The 19,381-nt window shown below is 32.4% G+C and overlaps 3 protein-coding genes across 3 annotated transcripts; 2 read left to right on the top strand and 1 right to left on the bottom strand.

The window, feature by feature from the left end:
• Window positions 1–2,927: 2,927 nt before the first annotated feature.
• Window positions 2,928–4,647, top strand: LOC111999162 (glutaredoxin). The gene is made up of 4 exons (XM_024031280.2): window positions 2,928–3,076; window positions 3,201–3,289; window positions 4,199–4,297; window positions 4,414–4,647. Exons 1-4 carry the CDS (start codon window positions 3,021–3,023, stop codon window positions 4,491–4,493), a joined length of 324 nt encoding a protein of 107 aa, XP_023887048.1. The 5' UTR covers window positions 2,928–3,020; the 3' UTR covers window positions 4,494–4,647.
• A 739-nt stretch (window positions 4,648–5,386) lies between these two features.
• LOC111999155 (uncharacterized) lies at window positions 5,387–10,326 on the bottom strand. Its single transcript, XM_065772858.1, has 9 exons — window positions 10,078–10,326; window positions 8,372–8,702; window positions 7,886–7,982; window positions 7,468–7,703; window positions 7,089–7,178; window positions 6,648–6,713; window positions 6,465–6,556; window positions 6,336–6,383; window positions 5,387–5,772 (listed from the first exon to the last, which is right to left on the bottom strand). Exons 2-9 carry the CDS (start codon window positions 8,699–8,701, stop codon window positions 5,655–5,657), a joined length of 1,077 nt encoding a protein of 358 aa, XP_065628930.1. The 5' UTR covers window position 8,702; window positions 10,078–10,326; the 3' UTR covers window positions 5,387–5,654.
• A 2,081-nt stretch (window positions 10,327–12,407) lies between these two features.
• Window positions 12,408–13,151, top strand: LOC111999144 (ubiquitin-ribosomal protein eS31 fusion protein). The gene has a single exon (XM_024031262.2). It carries the CDS (start codon window positions 12,483–12,485, stop codon window positions 12,951–12,953), a length of 471 nt encoding a protein of 156 aa, XP_023887030.1. The 5' UTR covers window positions 12,408–12,482; the 3' UTR covers window positions 12,954–13,151.
• The last annotated feature ends 6,230 nt before the right edge of the window (window positions 13,152–19,381 follow it).

The raw sequence follows: 19,381 nt of genomic DNA, 5'->3' as shown, positions 1-19,381 counted from the left end.
AAAAATATTAACTGTAATATTTTTGCTAAAAGTATTGTAAATAAAGTTAAAAAGTAACTAAAATAATACAAAAAGACTCATAAATAATATTAAAAAATACAATAAAACTCATAAATAATAATAAAAATAAATTAGATTAAAAAAAAAAAAAAAGGGCTTTTTAAGCCGTAACGTAAATGTAAAATACTGTAAATAAAATTAAAAAGTAACTAAAATAGTACAAAAAGACTTATAAATAATATTAAAAAGTACAATAAAACTTATAAATAATAATAAAAATAAACTAGATTAAAAAATAAAAATAAAAAATAAAAAGGCTTTTTAAGCCGTAACGTAAATGCTTCGACCCTTTCCACGTTGTCTTTTGCTTCTGTCTTTTTTTACAAGTCTTATCCCTTTGTCTTTTGTATCAAGTCAGTCTTTTAAAAAACGTGTCCCCCAAGTATACTCTTTATTATTTTATCCGAAAAAACTAGCTTAATTAATTTTAATCATAGGCTTTACTAGTAAATCTTTTGACCAAACCGGCTGGGACCAAAAAAAACAATTCTTAGCAGGTTAAAATATTAAAGGTTTAATATTTCCAATCAAAAGCAACTTTCTAAGATAAAATATATTTTTGATTATTTATTAATTGTCTATAAATCGGAACTTCATACAATTGCAAATATTTTCCGTCTAAATAATAGTTTAAGTTTGAACTTGAGAATCAACCTCTCAGAAATTGGAAGTAAGATATTTATGCAAATATCACTTCTAAATCCCATGTTTTTTTTTTTTTTTTGAAAACCTAAATCCCATGTTAACTACAAGTGATTTGGCAAAATATTGTTAATGGGTAAGTTTGTTGGCATTATATGGCATGCTTGATGTTATTTGGCAAATTGAGGACAAGGAGTAATTCTTAAAAAAATAAATAAATAAAGGAGGTAATTCGGCATTCAAAGCTGTAATTTGGCAAAATTTAATGTTTAATTGTGATGAGTACCACCAGCACATAATGGTGCTCGCGACTTGGACTCCACCCATGCACCTCGCAAAGAGATGTGAGAGTATGTGTATGACGAAAATCAATATCAAATAACTAAGAACTTGAACAATAATTGTCTTAGAATTAAGAATCAAAGCTAGAATTGATGAGAAGAATTGGAGAAACAGATTTGGTCTGAAACTAAGTTAAAGTTACATAATAAATAAATAAATAAATAAATAAATAAAAAAGGTTTTCCTTTTACATTAAAAGCTTGTTTATGATCTTTAACTACTGGAAATAAAATAGCTAAAAGTTACAGCTAGGTTGCCTATCAACATCATAAGTCAAAGCTGAAGTTAAAGAGAACGCATGGTAGATCTAAGAAGTCAAAATAAGTGGTTGACTGCTTGCCCTAAGAGGTTAGTAAAGGTGACTAACTGTTTTGGCTTAAGAGTAGAAGGTAGCTAGTTGTCAGTCCTAAGAATAGAGAGCGGTTGGTTGGGTGGCTTAAAGCTAGAGGATGGCAACATCATACTCCCCTTCATAAAGGAAACTTGCCCTCAAGTTTCAAGTGGAGAATAAGTTTTCAAATGCTTCACATTGAAGGCATTAGAAATATGTGTAGCCATGGTCATTGATTTTAGTCAACACTTTGCATGAACCCATTTTTCTTGCTCCCAAGTAGGAATAGGAGTCATGGAGAATAAGTTTTCAAATGCTTCACATTGAAGGCATTAGAAATATGTGTAGCCATGGTCATTGATTTTAGTCAACACTTTGCATGAACCCATTTTTCTTGCTCCCAAGTAGGAATAGGAGTCATGAGGATGCCTTTCCTCAGTCAAAATCACCCATAAGGCTCCCTTCCTTGAAAATTAGTTTCCTTCAATGAATATTAGCAACAATGTTGTTATTTGCATTTGAATGTTCAATCCTCTCCTTGACTTGTGCATGGACATAATTAGAGGTGTCAATTCGGGTTAGCATGTCGTGTCGACGCAAGGTTATTCAGCCAAATGGCTCAGCACAAACCTAACCCATTTAATAATTGTGTTATGATCCTTCAACGCTAACACTATTGGTTAATGAAGCAGGTTAACACAACAAGATCCAGTTGATACGTTTAATAAACAGGTTGTATTGGGTTAACACAAATTCAATCAATTTAATCCGTTTCAATATTTGTTATAAATTTGCTACAAATTTAATAGAAACTCATAATTAAAACCTATGAGTTTCTATTGTTTCTATTAAATGCTATTAACAAGTTGGTAATGGTAAGTGAAAAGTGATGGGCAAAAGAGAGAACTAATAAAAACTTGCTCAACTCAATTCTAGTAAAAAAAAAAAATTGTTAAGAGTTGTTGAGCATGAAACATTACCCTCAATTGCCAATAGTTATGGAAACTTAAAATTAAAATGAGGAAAATATTAATAGATGCCCTAAAGACATTAATGTAGAATAAATTTTTAAAAACTTTTTATGAAAAAGACAATTAATTTCTTTGATGATTTTTTATATTTCTTATAAAAATAATGTCAAAATTTTCTCAAAATAAACTATTAACAATTGTCTTAAGTACACTCGTTAACGTGACAAAAAAAAATTAATAAAATTTTCACAAACGTCACATATCCAACAATTGGTAAAACTTCTCCACTTGTGAATGTTGTTTTTAATAAATTATTATCACTAATCAACTTAAAAAGCCTTGGACTGGCCCACCAATACCAAAATCCAGTATTTATTTATTTTTTTCTTTTGTTGAGAAGAAAACAGAATAAATTTCATTAATCTAGAATATGCTTTTTTTTCTTGGTTATGAAAAAGACCAAAAAGCTTGTGATGGTGTGGCACAAATCAACGTTTGCAGACCAACGGTCCAGATTAATTTACAATTTCGTTTTCACATTAATACAATATATTCAGAATTCAGTCGGACTTTGACAGACCTCGCTCTCTTATATAGTTATATAGTAGGATGTGCTCATAGATTCAACGAAGTGAGTTTCTTAGGTTTTAGAGAGAAAGAGAGAGAGAGAGAAAATGGCGTTGGCAAAGGCTAAGGAGATCGTTTCGTCCAATCCCGTCGCAGTTTTCAGGTCTCTAACTCTAATCCCTCTGTCTCTTTTGTGCTATTTTTATATAAAAAAAGATCGTTTGGTTCTACTTTTTTTGTTGTTGTTGTTGCAATTGATGGTTTATAAATTCCAATGAATCTCACAGCAAGACATTCTGTCCTTACTGCGTGACCGTGAAGCAGCTCTTGACTCAATTGGGTGTCACTTTCAAGGCTATTGAGTTGGACACTGAAAGTTAGTTTTCAATCTATTTGCTTTCATGTGATTTAATTTGATTGCAATTAGGCCAAATATAATTGGGTTTTTTTTTCCTCTCAGATATTTGTTCCCTTTTAGATTAATCTACACAAATTTAACAGTTGTACATGATGTTACATCATTTGAAACCTTTTACTATCAAGTATTGCTTCTTATTTGGTAATAAGAGGAAGATTTTAAAATGGTGTGACATTTTATGCACCTTTAGATTTGTTGAAATTGTGTCTTATATATGGAGAGAATTTTATGCCAATGAGGTTTTTGGCTGAATGACAAAAAGTGTCTTATGTAATGGGTGTATGCAACACTCCTCTCACATGTATATAGGACAATCCAAACACGCAAATCCTACGTACGTGTGAGAGTGATGTTGCATATACCCATTTCGTTGATACCGTCTCCAAAAATCGGTGGAAAGTGAGGTCAAGGGTCCAAAAATTCACTAGGTTGCATGGGTAAGTTATGCAAAGTGTAGAGAATCTTAATCCTTGAATCTCACATTTCTATGTTGTTGTGTAAAGGATGCAACTTTTGCAAACTTGAGCAATTTTGCATACTTTTACTTATGCACCATTCTAACTAACTATGAAATATGGATGCTGTAATAGCATACTTTTAGTCTAACGGCGCTATCATGCTTTAGAAGAATTTGATAGCCTGTATGCTTGATATGGAAGATGCCATCAAGCTTAAAATGTCAAGATCTAGTTGTAAAGAGTGATTGTTATCATGATATTTTTAGAGAGAATATTTTTTCTTAGAAGTGAACATCATAGTGTTGATTTTTCATCACGTTATAGAAGCAGGACCTTTGCAACCATACATGTGAAAATTTATAATGTCAATAGATAAGAAACTTATTATGGACTTTCGGACTTTTTGAAGGTGATGGAAGTGAAATTCAAGCTGCACTCGCAGAGTGGACTGGACAGAAGACTGTGCCCAATGTATTCATTGGTGGGAATCACATCGGTGGCTGCGACAGTAAGATCTTGATCCCTAAAGCAAACTATAGGCTCCCTATTTGCACTTAAATATAATGAACATATGTTTTTATTTTGGTCCTTCTATAGATAATATTCTCTTTTATTGTTTTGCAGAAACTACAGCATTGAACAATGAAGGAAAGCTGGTCCCTCTGCTGACTCAAGCTGGAGCTGTTGCTAAGCTTACTGCTTAAATAAATGTAGTTTTCTAATGTGTGATTTAAGGATGATAAGTGTCTGCTATCTAATATTGTGGCGTTTGTGCCCTCTTTAATAAAACTTCTGCATAACTTTTATAAACTTTCTAGAAAAACATAAATAATATTGAACTTGGAAGTTCTATATTGAGGTTCTAGTGGGTATTTGATATTTTTACCTGCATTTATATACATAACTTTTTGTCTACTATGGGTGTATGCAATTTGTTATATGGATTGAAGACAGTTGAACCAGAACCTCTACCTCCTAGGTGTACCAAATGGCCTGCCTGTTTATGTGCCGGCTTGAGTAATTCTTTGAAAGCTTGATTGGTTAAAATTTTCCAATTTACACTGAAGTTCATCCTTAAAATCCTGACTGGCCAATTCGAAGAAAACAATAAGGCTTCTTCTTTGCCCTTAAAATCGACTTTTGCTAGACTCTGTTGAGGCTGTCATAAGATTTTGATTTAAAATGAATGATATATGTATAAAACAATGTGCTCCGCGACATTAATGGAGATGGATACAATGGTTGTTGAGGCCACAACAGAATACAAGAAGCAAAGGATAAAAAAAACTGATGAGCCCAAGACACTGCCTAATTCACCACATAAACATAATGATCAAACTAACTTGACATATTGATTGAGCTAAGATTCCAATTAGCTTATACTCAAGATATACTCCGGAACATACAGTTTTGTTTTCTGAATTTTAAAAGTTAGCCAGAACAGACAACATGGAATTCCCCACGGTATGTGTTAATTAAATGGAAGTAAATAAATCTAGGATTTTACTTTTCATGAAAACTTATGAAATATTTCTAGCACAGCTGCACAAGTAAGACTTACACGAAATTCACTTGAAATTAAAAAGCCTGTAAGTGATTGGTTAAAATCAGCCTGCTCAATGGGAAAAGCAATTAACAGAATCCAAAATTTGAAGATCGCCTCATATATCTAAAGATTTAAAAAAAGAAAAAGAAAAGGCGCTTTAACAAGTCCTAGTGTTATCCCTTGACATTTTTTTATCCTGTTTCATTCTTGAGGTAAGAAACCTCAAAAAGTATTTAGCACATTCAACTACCCACCTGCGACAGAGAGAGCCTGAATAAAATATGTTCGGCTTCAGAGGGAATCAAGCTGATATGCTTTCTTATCTTTGACACTGATAAGACTGAGGAAACCGTTTTGACAACAAATAATGCTTTAATTCCACAATTAGTGAAAAGACGCCATAGCAAGGAATATGCATTGATGCTATCAACAAGTACCTTGAATTTAGTATCACAAGCAAATGGATTAGTCACATAATAATAAGTTTGAAAATTAAGCTTTGATGCAAGCTAGAAGCATAAAAAAGATGCTTCAACTACATTCAAGATGTACTCTAGACAAGCAATAGAAGTGAAGGTCAGAACACAATGTCTAGCAATGGTATATCATTATCATGATGTTGAAGTAATGGTTTACATGTAATGGATTCAGCAAAAAGAGAGAGAGAAAAAAAAATAAAGACATGTAATGCCTTGAGGTAACGAGTTCCTTTTGACAAACTACAGCTAGAATGCCACTTTTCGATTTATACTTTATAAATTTCTTGAACTTGGTTCACCAGTTTCAAAATGAATAGCTTACCATGTGGAGCAAAGTTCGCTTGAATAAATAATTAGGATAAAATGAAGGTGTAGACATTTTCATGCAAACCTATTCATGTATGATTAAGTTCGATGAATTGTCTCAAAGCTCAACAATGATTAGATGTCTTTCTATCTTTTAAATTTTTTTTTTTTAAAAAAAGATGATTAGATGTCCAGACTCAAATGAGATAACATACCATAATGGAGCATATGGTGATGACAAGTCAAGAAATGGGTAAGGCCACCTGTTGAAAAGAGAAATATCATATTTTAGAATTGAACCACAATGTCCTCATATAGGAGATAAGAAGAATAAGCAACATTACCAAATTGAGACACAAGCATGAATAATCCACTGCGCAATGACATAAACTCCGGTCCATATAACAAAGAATGAAATCCAGTACAAAGGGACCCGCTGAGGCAGCAAGTTGAAATAATTCAATTATGGTATAAAATTAAACTACAGAAAAAATAAATGAAGGGGAGAGAAAGCATCCAGATATAACCAAGCAATTCAATGCTGTATCACCAAGGAGTAAAACTGCATTGAGTGTATGCATGTTCACGGTCATCTGACATAAAATGCAGACATATTATTCAGCATAGACGAAACTTATGCAGACATATAACTGTAGAAATAAAAAGAAAGGTGAGTAGTCGCAGAGGCTTCACAAACAATTTAATTAATATCAGCCCAAAAGAATCAACTGTGATGTATCTGTTCCTTATTTATATATGTGATTGAACAAATTGGGCATAATATGAAAATTTTTAAATAAGTAAACAGGGCATAACATGAAAAGTTGTGGTCCAAACTATGCCCAGGTGCATTTGGCTATAAATGTTAAATCTTAAAGTTTCAAACATGAACATATATGCCACTGCCTGTGCAAGAATTAAGAAAGAGTAAATGAATTGGGTGTAACAAGTGATTTTGTTCAACTTACAAAATTGAGATTGTAATCTTGGATGGTAAGAAATGGAAAAATAATGCACCAATAAACAGAATCAGTGAGCATAACTGCCCCAGCATTCATCTGTGACAAATCAAAGAAAGTAAACACATAAATGACCTGTTATGTATGCATGCAGGCACAAGGAAAGCTGAAATACTTTTCACAACACGCTTGATAGTTTTTTCGGACATCCAAATTAATAAATTATAGAATGAATTTTTTGAACATCAAAAGCAATCATGCTAGAAGTACAAATGATTTGTTAACAGCTGACAACTTAAACATTGCTGACTAAAGCTGTCAATCTCAGTACCCTGTTATCCTATAACAATGCAGTTATTGATTCAGTGATTCTTAGCAAACAAGTTACCTGGAACATGACTTCAAAGATGTAACTTAAAATGGCTGCAGCTTGGAATACACAATTTTTTTCCTGAGGATCTGAAACTCTTCTATCTTGGGATACATTTGTTGCTTCCCTGTATGTGAAAGTGAGAGGCACATATGGTCCTTGCTCCGCATCTGTCTCAACACAATGAACATTTAAATCCCTTCTGCTAACAGGTGATAGTGGTAACACCCATATATTGAGAGCAACGATCCACACTACAAAAGAAAGTTAGACAGTAACGTACAGAAGAGATTTAGATTACATTAATCCTAGTGCCTAAAGACACCATGATCAATAGTACCAAACAGTATTGACAGGTTTCACAGGATAGCAACATGTATTTTATTATTGAGGTGTTTCAACAGGATGCTTTCAAGAAGGAAAATGGAAAGTATACCCAAAATAAATTGTAAGCAAAGTAAAAGTCCACCTGTCCAGATCAAAGAAACATCACATCCCATAGTTAGAAGAATATAAAAGCCACAATTCACAATTAATTAGGAAGGTGAACAAACAGGAAAATTAGCATATCATTTAAAAGAAAATATGGACCTATATCAACAAAAAAAAAATAGTCCTTCAAGATCAGTGAGTTTAAGAATTTAGAGATGGGTTATGATCAAGCACATTCCTGTGCCCATTGGTAATGAACATACCACTTCTAAAAGAGAAAAAAGACTCGTACAGTTCTGTGTGTGTATGCACGTGCATGCGCGCACGCACGCATGTGAGAGAGAGAGAGAGACATTTCTGCCCTTCACAAATATTTGTTTCATAGATATCCTATACCATCCAAAAACCTTTAAACTGTCCCTGCTCAATACTTCTCAGTTCCTAAACTTCATATTAGTACCAGATGAGATCAAAACTGACAGAAGGCTTACTGAGTATAATAGTAAAATATGCGACCTCCATTGGCAACAACTTTGACAATTAGCGTTCCCAAGAGCAAACAGAATGCAAAAACTCGAAAAGCCAGAAGCCAAATGGGGTGAATTTCTTTGACACATGGTCTCCGTGCTTTGCAATATTGTGAAATCTGGTTTGTGTGAGTTTCTACTCTGTCAGATTTCATATGGTCCAGAATTTCATATTTCCATATCATGAATGATGCTATAACCAGAGGCATCACTACCCACACTGCACATGGTAAGACCCTCCAGTTCAACCAGTAACTAGGGGAGGTAGTATCAGCAGTACCCTCTAGCTGCATCCTGCTGAAGAATTCCCATGTTACTTCTACTAAATCTCAATTGTCACTCCCTGATATTAATGCTTTGTATGTTTTCATTCATTTTTATATAATTGAGTCAAAACAACAAAAGCACACTACCCAACCCAAACCTTTAGTAAAAAGAACTTTCAGTAAAAGTCTAATGGATAAGATTTTACTAACATATACAAAGAGTTCACTTTTGCTTCTAGGATATATAGATTCTTAAGAATGCACTGGAGAATCTCCTTCCATACTTTGCTTGGGTAGCAAGAAAGTTCATAAAAAAGAGATAACTAATAAATATAAACCTCTTGAAATGCCAGAAAAATAGGTTTTGTTATTGCAATGCTCCCTTCTAGGCAGTATACATATTGAATTTTTCCACACTCTCCAAACATGCAAAGTTTTCATATAGTGTTTCTTATCAATGTTATAATCATTATAACAGCAATCCTAATCAAAAAGCATTTTTTTTCCATGTATTCCCTGATTTTATATCCATTTAAACATATAAAGCCTAAAACTTCCTTATCAATCTAATAAATGAAACCAATTTCTCACTATCTTTCACAAAAGTAATAAATCTCTAAACCCAGCATTCCAAGTGGCAATGCAGTTAATCCACTCTCAGATCTAAAACTCTCACGCAGGTTTTGTAGGACAAAATGCAAAAAAAAGAAAAAAAAATGAAAAACTGAATTTATTCCGCTGCAAAATGTTAAATATTTTTTAGTATTTTACCGAGATTGTTTCATTATAAAATTTGGTTGAACCTGAAAATGTTTTCTGTTGACCATAAAATCCTTTGTAAAATGTTGTAAAACATTCTACCTTGCAAACTTGATAAAGCATTTTACAAAAAACAAACAGTAGCTCTTACCCCATCCGGTGGTTGGGTTGCTGGAGCTGACGGTCCAGTCACCAGACCACCAACTCCGGCCTCTGTACTGGTGGCTCCGGTGGCTGAGCCACCAATTTTTGTAGTTTTGTGCTTGAAAATTTTTACATGTCACACCAAACATATTTTACAGCAAAACAGAAAAGTCATTAACAGAAAAAAATTATTTAGTGAGGTTCCCCAATGCTTAAGTAACAAACTAACAATAAGACAGATATTATAAGTTTACGAGTGTCAAGCTAAAAAAATTCTTAAAAACTACGGGTTTTCACTTGTCCTGTCGGTTACTGAGAAAGAAGTAAAAAACCAATTGAAACTTGAAACACATAGAGGCCCACAACAGCCAAAATAACCTATACCCATCATTGAGTTTCTCCATTTATGTTTCTTCATATTGTTCCTTCAACTCCTCAGCAACCAAACGGACTAATAACCCAGCAAACCAAAAAAGAAAAAAAAAAGAAGGATAACTTACAGAGAATGTATGTAGCTTTTCGCTTTTGCAATGAAGAAAAATGAACCAGGGGGTCTTACTATGTAGGCTTGGGGATCACTAGTCTACAGGAAGATAATAAACTTATAAACATGTGTATTGGAGTAAGGGCCAAAAATGATCAAATTTGGCTGTGCATGGGAAAGCGGTTTGTGATGTGAATGTGAATTGTGATGTCAGAAATGGATTGGACCCACTTCACATCATACAAATTTTTTGAGGAAAAGTTCTACTCCTAAGAATAACTTAAGGATAATTCAGGAGAAAATTAAAAAGAAATTCTTAATGGAAATTTATTTTTCATATTGGACTTTTGGAGTGGTTCGTGTCTTATTTCAAGAGGATGTAGAGTACGAACAAGTAATGATAATGGAATAATTGCATGCAGGTAAATGTAATTGATAATGAAATAAGAAAGAAAATTTATTTGAATCAATTGAGTTTGTTTATTACAAAGAAGTATGAGAAATCTCTTTCTCAAAAAAAAAAAAAAAAAAAGTATGAGAGATCTGAATCATCCAGTGAAAAGAAAGTATAAGAATTTGAGAATAATCTTGATATATTAGAATTTCACCCCAAATTACAGAAAGATTTGACAATTTGTTTGGGAGAGGAAAAAGGAAGGGAAATGATTGAAATAGAAAGAAAGTTTAAAGTATAATCCAAACAATATAATATATCTCTAATTTATCTCTTCAGAAGATCCCAATTCGTTGAGTGTTGTCCAGTTGATGAACAATAATAGTGTAAATTTGTTAATGGAATCTTTATTGTTTGACTGCGAGAACCTATTGAAAGTTATTTCCAACAAGCGGATAAAGCATATATATTGTGAAGCCAACCAATGTTTTGATGCGTTAGCTAAAATAGGATTGGGTGCTAATACTCATTTTGTTGTTTTTATGGAACCCCCGCCTTTGATGGAAAGTCTATTGGACTATTGGCCTTTGATAAGATTGATATGTTTTGTAACAAACTTATTAAATCCTAATCAATGCTTATTCCCAGTTTTAACAAAATAAAAATATAACTCTTATACCCAAAAATTGAGAGATAATGATCGGTTTTTTATAATGATTTTTTTTTCCTACTTAAATGCAAAAACGACTTCTGGGTTTCAATCATTCTTCATAACTTTATCAGGTTTTCAAATTTGCCAAATTGATCCCTATGACTAACTTCTATTAGTTTTTATGGATGAAAAAAATCATGTGACCTTATGTGACTAACATTAAGAGAATTTACCAACTGATTTGTGCTACTGGACACATGATGGCCATATGATTTTTCTGTTCATAAGAGTTAGCGAAAATTAATTTTACGAGTCAATTTGGTGGATGTAGAAACCTTAGGTAGTTATAAACAATAATTAAAATCTTAGAGTGTTTTCGCATGAGGCCCCCTTTTTATTTTTTGAACTCAATTGATCAGTTGTCAATACATAATTTTATTTATTTGAGTTTTGCTTGCATTTAATGTTTAAACTTTCAATTGCTAGAATAATATATACATAGTCGTCACCAAAAATTACCCAATGTCGTCCACAAATATTAAATGGAAGTTTTGTCGTCCTTGTTTTCCTTGTCTTGTAATCCATAACTATATGTAATATTCAAAAACTAAAATCTAATATTTATTGTTGCCACGTTTATTTTAAGCCACGTCAGTATAACATTTCGGTCATTTTTAATCCGCTTTATATATTTTGGTCTCATTCAGTCCAATACGGTCCATTTTGGACTAATTGAACCTTTAATTGATTTTTTTTTTAGGTTGCTTTTTTAGGTTTGAGCTCAAAAATTCATTTTTTCCTTAATTTTTAGGTTAAAAAGTATGACATTTTATTATATTTGAGCCAAAATATTTATTTTTAGGCTAAAAAATACAAACAAAATAGACATTAAAAATTAGAGATATAGACCTTAAAAAAGCAATAAAAATGATAAATATTCAAAATATTACTTTAAAATTCAAATTTCAATAATATAAGCATTATATTTATATATTTGAAAAGAAAAAAAAAATTACTAAAATTTTAAACTTGATGTAACATGTTACGTTGCAACGGTTAAGATTATGACTAATAAGTAATAATCAACTAAAAAGTGGATTCTCAAGAGAAAAAAGTGATATTCAGCAACAAAAAAAGAAAAGAAAAAAGTGATGTTAAAGGTCCGTTTACTGGGCCCCTGGGCCGATATGATAGACCCAAATGACTTTCAAAATGCATCCAAACAAAAATTAAAAAAAAAAAAAAAAAAATGGACCTCAACAAATGTACGGCCCGCCCAAACCCTCCCAAAACCCTAATGCACCACAGAGACACACAAACTCTTTCTCCTATAAAAGCCATCATATTCCTCCATTCGCAAACATCACCAGCAACCATGCAGATCTTCGTGAAAACCCTAACGGGGAAGACCATAACCCTAGAGGTTGAGTCCTCAGACACCATTGACAATGTCAAGGCCAAGATCCAAGACAAGGAGGGGATCCCGCCGGACCAACAGCGCTTGATCTTCGCCGGAAAACAGCTCGAGGATGGCCGAACCTTAGCCGACTACAACATCCAGAAGGAGTCCACTCTTCACCTTGTGCTTCGTCTCCGCGGTGGCGCTAAGAAGAGAAAGAAGAAGACCTACACCAAGCCCAAGAAGATCAAGCACAAGCACAAGAAGGTCAAGCTCGCTATCCTCCAGTTCTACAAGGTCGACGACTCTGGGAAAGTTCAGAGGCTGAGGAAAGAGTGCCCCAACGCTGAGTGTGGTGCTGGAACTTTCATGGCTAACCATTTCGATAGGCATTACTGTGGCAAGTGTGGGCTTACCTATGTGTACCAGAAGGCTGGTGGTGATTAGAGATTCGATGAAATGAAACGAAAGTTGAGTTTTTTTGGGTACCCTTTTGGCTATTTTGTTGGATTTTAGTGAAATTTGATAGTTTTATTTTGGTTTAAGTTTATGGGTATTTCTGATGACATTATGCAATTGAATAATTTGTTTAAGACTTTTTGTTTATTTATTAGATTTTGAATGAAATGACGAGTTTTTTGGGTACCCTTTTGGCTAATTTGTTGGTCTTTAGCGGAATTGGGTAGTTTTACTTGGTTTATGCACATGTGTTTCGATGAATTTATGCAATTGAATAATTTGTTTTATGTTTGTGGGCTACCTTTTTGTATGTTGATTAGAATTTGAATGAAAGGTTGAAACTTTTGGGTGCCTTTTGGTTGGCTTATTGTTTTTTAGTGGCATTTGATAGTTTATACAAGTTTTAATTTTATGGGGTATTTTGTTGACTTAATGATATTGAATAATTTGTTTCGTTTTGTAATAGAGTTTTTGTTTTTTAAGGCCAAATGATAATTGGTGAGTTACAGAATGCTGACTCAGTGAATGTTTTGCTTAAAATTTTGAATGTTTGGAACTTGTTGGTAATTTATAGTTGTTTGTAGCTGTTCAGTATTTTGGGTTATATTAGATGCTTGGTTTGAGTTATTTGGATGGGTGTTTTGATTTGTTGAACATGGAAATGTAAGAATGCAGTGATTAGAGGCTAAATTTTGAGTGTTGATTCACGTATGTTGGATATTCCCTAGGAGTGTGGGGGATATATGCTTTGAGCTGGTGTTGCAAGATTTAGAATTTGGGGTTGTGATGGCCCTTGAAGATTAGGGTTCATTTCAACGTTGTGGTTTTGTTGATATGGTTTTAAATCCTTGAATTTGCATATTGGTTTCTTGGTTGATTTTTATATGACAGCAAAATGTTGGGTTTGAGTCATGTTGTGATTTTAAAATATCCTATCTTGGTTTAGGTGGTTTAGATTTTAGGTTTGGTGGATCTGATGGAGCTGGAATTGTGGGGGATATTTGCTTTGAGCTGGTGATGAAAGATTTAGGATTTGTGTTGTGATGGCCCTTGAAGATTAGGATTCATTTAAACCTTTTGATATGGTTTAAAATCCTCAAATTTGCTACTATTAGTTTCTTAGTTGATTTTTTATATGACAGCTAAATGTTGGGTTTGAGTCATGTTGTGATAGCAAAATATCCTATCTTGGTTTTGGTGGTTTAGAAGGTTTAGTTGATCTGAAGGAGTTGTCTATTGTTATTGTCATGGTTGGGAATTCCAGATGAACATGTAGTGATGATATTATTTTGTTGGCAGGTCAAAAAAATATCTTTCTTCGCATCTATATTCAAAAGCAGCAATAGCTTTCTTATAATCTATTTTCAAATTAGCTTAATGTAGATCTTTCCAAGTAGTCATCATAAGTTGTGAGCAGCTGCAAGCTTGTTCAGTCGTTCCAGTTATCAATTGTTTTCTTGTAATTCATGGTTGGCTTGTCAATATCTTTGATGTTTCCTTGGTATTTATCCAATTTACTTGATTTCTGGATCATCATATGTTATGTTAATGGAGACATGGTCTTGGCGTAACTATTTTATTGAGGTTTCATTTCCAACGGTTGGATTCATCTGTTCTCAAGGATTTTTTTTCACCATTTGCATTCCCATTGCAAGGATTGTTAGCAAAAAAACTAGCCTAACTAGGGTGGTAGGGTAAAGGATGGGGATAAATATGTCTGCTGTGAGTGCCCTTCAGGTGTTTGTACAAACTTAAAAGCATCTTAATGGTGTTGACTGTTGAAAAATGGGCTGGGTTTTGTGTGCCCTCCCATCACAAACAATCTCTTATCTTTTTAAAGAAATATATTTCTTTGCATTTTTCTGCTGAGTGGGAATACAGGAATACCTTAATTCCCTGACCTACAGCAATATAGCTTGTTTATTCTGGATTATATTCATAAAAACAAATTTGTTTGTGGGCTCCTGATCACAAAAGATGGTTCTCGTTGAGTGCATAGTCTTATGGTGCTTGGTTGTCAGCTATGCTTGATATATGTTGCAGAGAAAAAGTAACTAAAGTTTCAGAGTAATGAGATTTAATTGTTAACATCATTTTCTATTACAATCTATTTACTTGTTATTATGCTGCCATAGTTTCTGTTGTGTTCCAATAACGCTGGCAACGGTTATTTAAACCCACATGAGTGTGCCTGTTGGCACTTCTTGTGTTATGTCTAGTATTTAGAGGTTTGATCCATTATAGTTTATCGAGGGGTTTTGTTCTCCTATTTCTTTTCCCCTTGATGTTTGTGGCCATTGTTTTTGCAACAAACTGAGCTAGTTTCCAAATCCGAGTTTATCGAGGGGTTTTGTTCTCCTATTTCTTTTCCCCTTGATGTTTGTGGCCATTGTTTTTGCAACAAACTGAGCTAGTTTCCAAATCCGTCTCTGGCATCCATGTTCCAAAATCCACCTTGGTCTCGGTTAGCCGTGTCATTTAAGGTTTATGAGACTTGTTTGATTGCAATTAGGAGGAAATACCTTTATTTCCCCCTTCCAATATATTACATGGCCATCAAAAAAGTTATTGATATATACTTTTCGGCGTACATGATGTTTTTCAATGAGTCATACAATTTGTTTAAGCAATACATATAGATAATCTTATACAATTTGTTTAAGCAATACATATAGATAATCTTATAAATTGTTGTAGTGGTTTTTATGAAATTCCTTCAAAACTCTTTTATGATTTATGATGACACTTAAATGTTAAATGTGCTTAATGTTTGAGGCTTAATAGCTGCATCCTTTTTAACACTGCAATTCTTGAGGCTTAATTGATTTTTCTTTACCTATACAATTTCTATGAAAGGGTTGTTACCCATTTATAGGGACATGTACGCAAATTGGGTGTTAAACCTAAACCTAAATTTGAACTTGAATTTGATTTGTTTAAAAAAATAAATAATTACACTAAGAAAGAAACACTCAAACTATACAAGATTCTTGAACTATTCTATAAACAATTTGTATTATCTTGATGATTTATGTATAACACAAACTAAGTCTCCAACTAAACGTGGACTTGCAACTTGACTTGTTTACTAAATGAATAATTTCATGAAAAAAGTACCTAAAACTATAAAAACTACCTGAACTATTTTACAATTTGATGATTTTTACCAAAGGGATTGTTGCCTCCCTTCTAAATGGAGGATGAGATGAGAAAGATGACATAAAGTAGTTGGTTGACATTTCTAGCAACATCTTCATTTTCTCACCCAAATTTAGATAATTTTTTTTTATATTTTATTTTATCTATTTACCCTTTCAAATATACATTTTAATAACTTTTTTATTATTTTTCATTCCTATTTAAATATTATTTCTTCATTCATTTGTACTTGTTTGTTTAACTAGAGATGGGTGTAAAGGGTAATTAAATATCTTATTGAGTGTTTTTTTTTATAGAATAAAATGTTTTATTGAGTTGACCCAATATTTTATTGGGTTTTTTATTTTTTTTTTTTTTTTTTTTTTTTTTTTGCCGCAGCTGTTGACTTTGGGGACAAAATTACTGTGCGTGTACTGTTTATGCACTGTTTACGTACTGTTCACGCAATATTTAATATTAAAAGTGGGTCCCACAACACTATTCACACATTTAAAAATTATTTTGCTACAGTGTTTTCAGCAACAATCAGTTTTCAGCAACTTTCAGCAACAATAAGTGCTATCCAAACGGACCCTAAATAGCTGCATCCTTTTTAACACTGTAATTCTTGAGGCTTAATTGATTTTTCTTTACCTATACAATTTCTATAAAAGGGTTGTTACCCATTTATAGGGACATATACGCAAATTGGGTGTTAAACCTAAACCTAAATTTGAACTTGAATTTGATTTGTTTAAAAAATAAATAATTACACTAAGAAAGAAACACTCAAAACTATACTAGATTCTTGAACTATTCTATAAACAATTTGTATTATCTTGATGATTTCTGTATAACACAAACTAAGTCTCCAACTAAACGTGGACTTGCAACTTGACTTGTTTACTAAATGAATAATTTCATGAAAAAAGCACCTAAAACTATAAAAACTAACTATTTTACAATTTGATGATTTTTACCAAAGGGATTGTTGCCTCCCTTCTAAATGGAGGATGAGATGAGAAAGATGACATAAAGTAGTTGGTTGACATTTCTAGCAACATCTTCATTTTCTCACCCAAATTTAGATAATTTTTTTTTTTTTTTTATCTATTTACCCTTTCAAATATACATTTTAATAACTTTTTATTATTTTTCATTTTTATTTAAATATTATTTCTTCATTCATTTGTACTTGTTTGTTTAACTAGAGATGGGTGTAAAGGGTAATTAAATATCTTATTGAGTGTGTTTTTTATAAAATAAAATGTTTTATTGAGTTGACCCAATATTTTATTGGGTTATATTTTTTTTTAAAGATATACATAGATTAATTGTAGATTAAAAACATACAAATAATTGAGTAAAGAAAATGTTGGAGTTGGATTTTACGATTTCAATTCTAATTTTTTTTAGAAAATATAGTTTAAAGAATCCATTGGGATGCCCTAGCCAACTTTAAAGAAATATCTTTCATTTTTATCATGAATCCACACTTTGTTTTTCAAAAGTGTCCATTAAACTTCCTGCTTGCTTATCTCATATTCAACTAATAATCAACTAGCTACACATTCAAATTTATCACAATCCTCTCTCTCTCTCTCTCTCTCTCTCTCTCTCTCTCTCTCTCTCTCTCTCTCTCTCTCTCTCTCTAAAAAAAAAAAAAAGAAAAAAAAAAGAAAAAAAAAAGAAGAAGGATAACTATACAGAGAATGTATTTAGCTTTTCGCTTTTGCAATGAAGAAAAATGAACCAGGGGGTCTTACTATGTCGGCTTGGGGATCACTACAGAAAGATACTAATAAACTTATAAACATGTGTATTGGAGTAAGGGCCAAAAATGATCAAATTTGGCGGTGCATGGGAAAGCGGTTTATAATGTGAATGTGAATTGTGATGTCAGAAAATGGATTGGACCCACTTCACATCATACACATTTTTTGAGGAAAATGTGGAAAAGTTCTAAATAACTTAAGGATAATTCAGGAGAAAATTAAAAAGAAATTCTTAATGGAAATTTATTTTTCATATTGGACTATTGGAGTGGTTCGTGTCTTATTTCAAGAGGATGTAGAGTACGAACAAGTAATGATAATGGAATGATTGCATGCAGGTAAATGTAATTGATAATGAAATAAGAAAGAAAATTTATTTGAATTAATTGAGTTTGTTTATTACAAAGAAGTATGAGAGATCTGAATCCAAATCCAGTGAAAAGCAAGGTATAAGAATTTGAGAATAATCTTGATATATTAGAATTTCACCCCAAATTACAGAAAGATTTGACAATTTGTTTGGGAGAGGAAAAAGGAAGGGAAATGAACAAAATAGAAAGAAAGTTTAAAGTATAATCCAAACACATATAATATATCTCAAATTTATCTCTTCAGAAGATCCCAATTCGTTGAGTGTTGTCCAGTTGATGAACAATAATAGTTTAAATTTGTTAATGGAACATTTATTGTTTGACTGTAGAAACCTATTGAAAGCTATTTCCAACAAGCGGATAGAGTACATATATCGTGAAGCCAACCAATGTTTTGATACATTAGCTAAAATGGGATTGGGTGCTAATACTCATTTTGTTGTTTTTATGGGACCATGTGATGGAAAGTCTATTGGGCTATTGGCCTTTGATAAGATTGACATGTTTTGTAACAAGCTTATTAAATCCTAATCAATGCTTATTCTCAATTTTAACAAAATAAAAATATAAGTCTTATATCCAAAAATAGAGAGATGATGATCGGTTTTTTATAATGATTTTTTATCCTACTTAAATGCAAAAAGAACTACTAGGTTTCAATCATTCTTCATAACTTTATCAGGATTTCGAATTTTCCAAACTGATCCCTGTGACTAATTTCTATTAGTTTTTATGGATGAAAAAAAATCACGTGACCTTATGTGACTAACATTAAGAGAATTTACCAATTGATTTGTGCTACTGGACACATGATAGCCACGTGATTTTTCTGTTCATAAGAGTTAGCGAAAATTAATTTTAGGAGTCAATTTGGTGGATGTAGAAACCTTAGGTAGTTATAAACAATAATTAAAATCTCAGAGTGTTTTCACATTTAGGCCCCTTTTTTATTTTTTGAACTCAATTGATCAATTGTCAATACATAATTTTATTTATTTGAGTTTTGCTTGCATCTAATGTCTAAACTTTCAATTACTAGAATAATATGTACATAGTCGTCACCAAAAATTACCAAATGTTGTCCACAAATATTAAATGGAAGTTTTGTAGCTCTTGTTTTCCTTGTCTTGTA

This window comes from Quercus suber, unplaced genomic scaffold (assembly GCF_002906115.3).
Source record: "Quercus suber isolate HL8 unplaced genomic scaffold, Cork oak 2.0 scaffold_65, whole genome shotgun sequence".
Classification (NCBI taxonomy): domain Eukaryota; kingdom Viridiplantae; phylum Streptophyta; class Magnoliopsida; order Fagales; family Fagaceae; genus Quercus; species Quercus suber.
Note: the sequence above shows the minus strand (reverse complement) of the source record. Positions and strands in the feature narration are given on the sequence as shown.

Coding starts and splice junctions, on each gene's coding strand:
- LOC111999144 (XM_024031262.2), top strand. CDS start 12,483: ATGCAGATCTTCGTGAAAACCCTAACGGGGAAGACCATAACCCTAGAG.
- LOC111999162 (XM_024031280.2), top strand. CDS start 3,021: ATGGCGTTGGCAAAGGCTAAGGAGATCGTTTCGTCCAATCCCGTCGCA. Junction 3,077..3,200: donor AATCCCGTCGCAGTTTTCAG/GTCTCTAACTCT, acceptor TGAATCTCACAG/CAAGACATTCTGTCCTTACT. Junction 4,298..4,413: donor TCACATCGGTGGCTGCGACA/GTAAGATCTTGA, acceptor ATTGTTTTGCAG/AAACTACAGCATTGAACAAT.
- LOC111999155 (XM_065772858.1), bottom strand. CDS start 8,701: ATGCAGCTAGAGGGTACTGCTGATACTACCTCCCCTAGTTACTGGTTG. Junction 6,557..6,647: donor ATACAGCATTGAATTGCTTG/GTTATATCTGGA, acceptor TTGCTGCCTCAG/CGGGTCCCTTTGTACTGGAT. Junction 5,773..6,335: donor TCACCATATGCTCCATTATG/GTATGTTATCTC, acceptor ACTAAATTCAAG/GTACTTGTTGATAGCATCAA.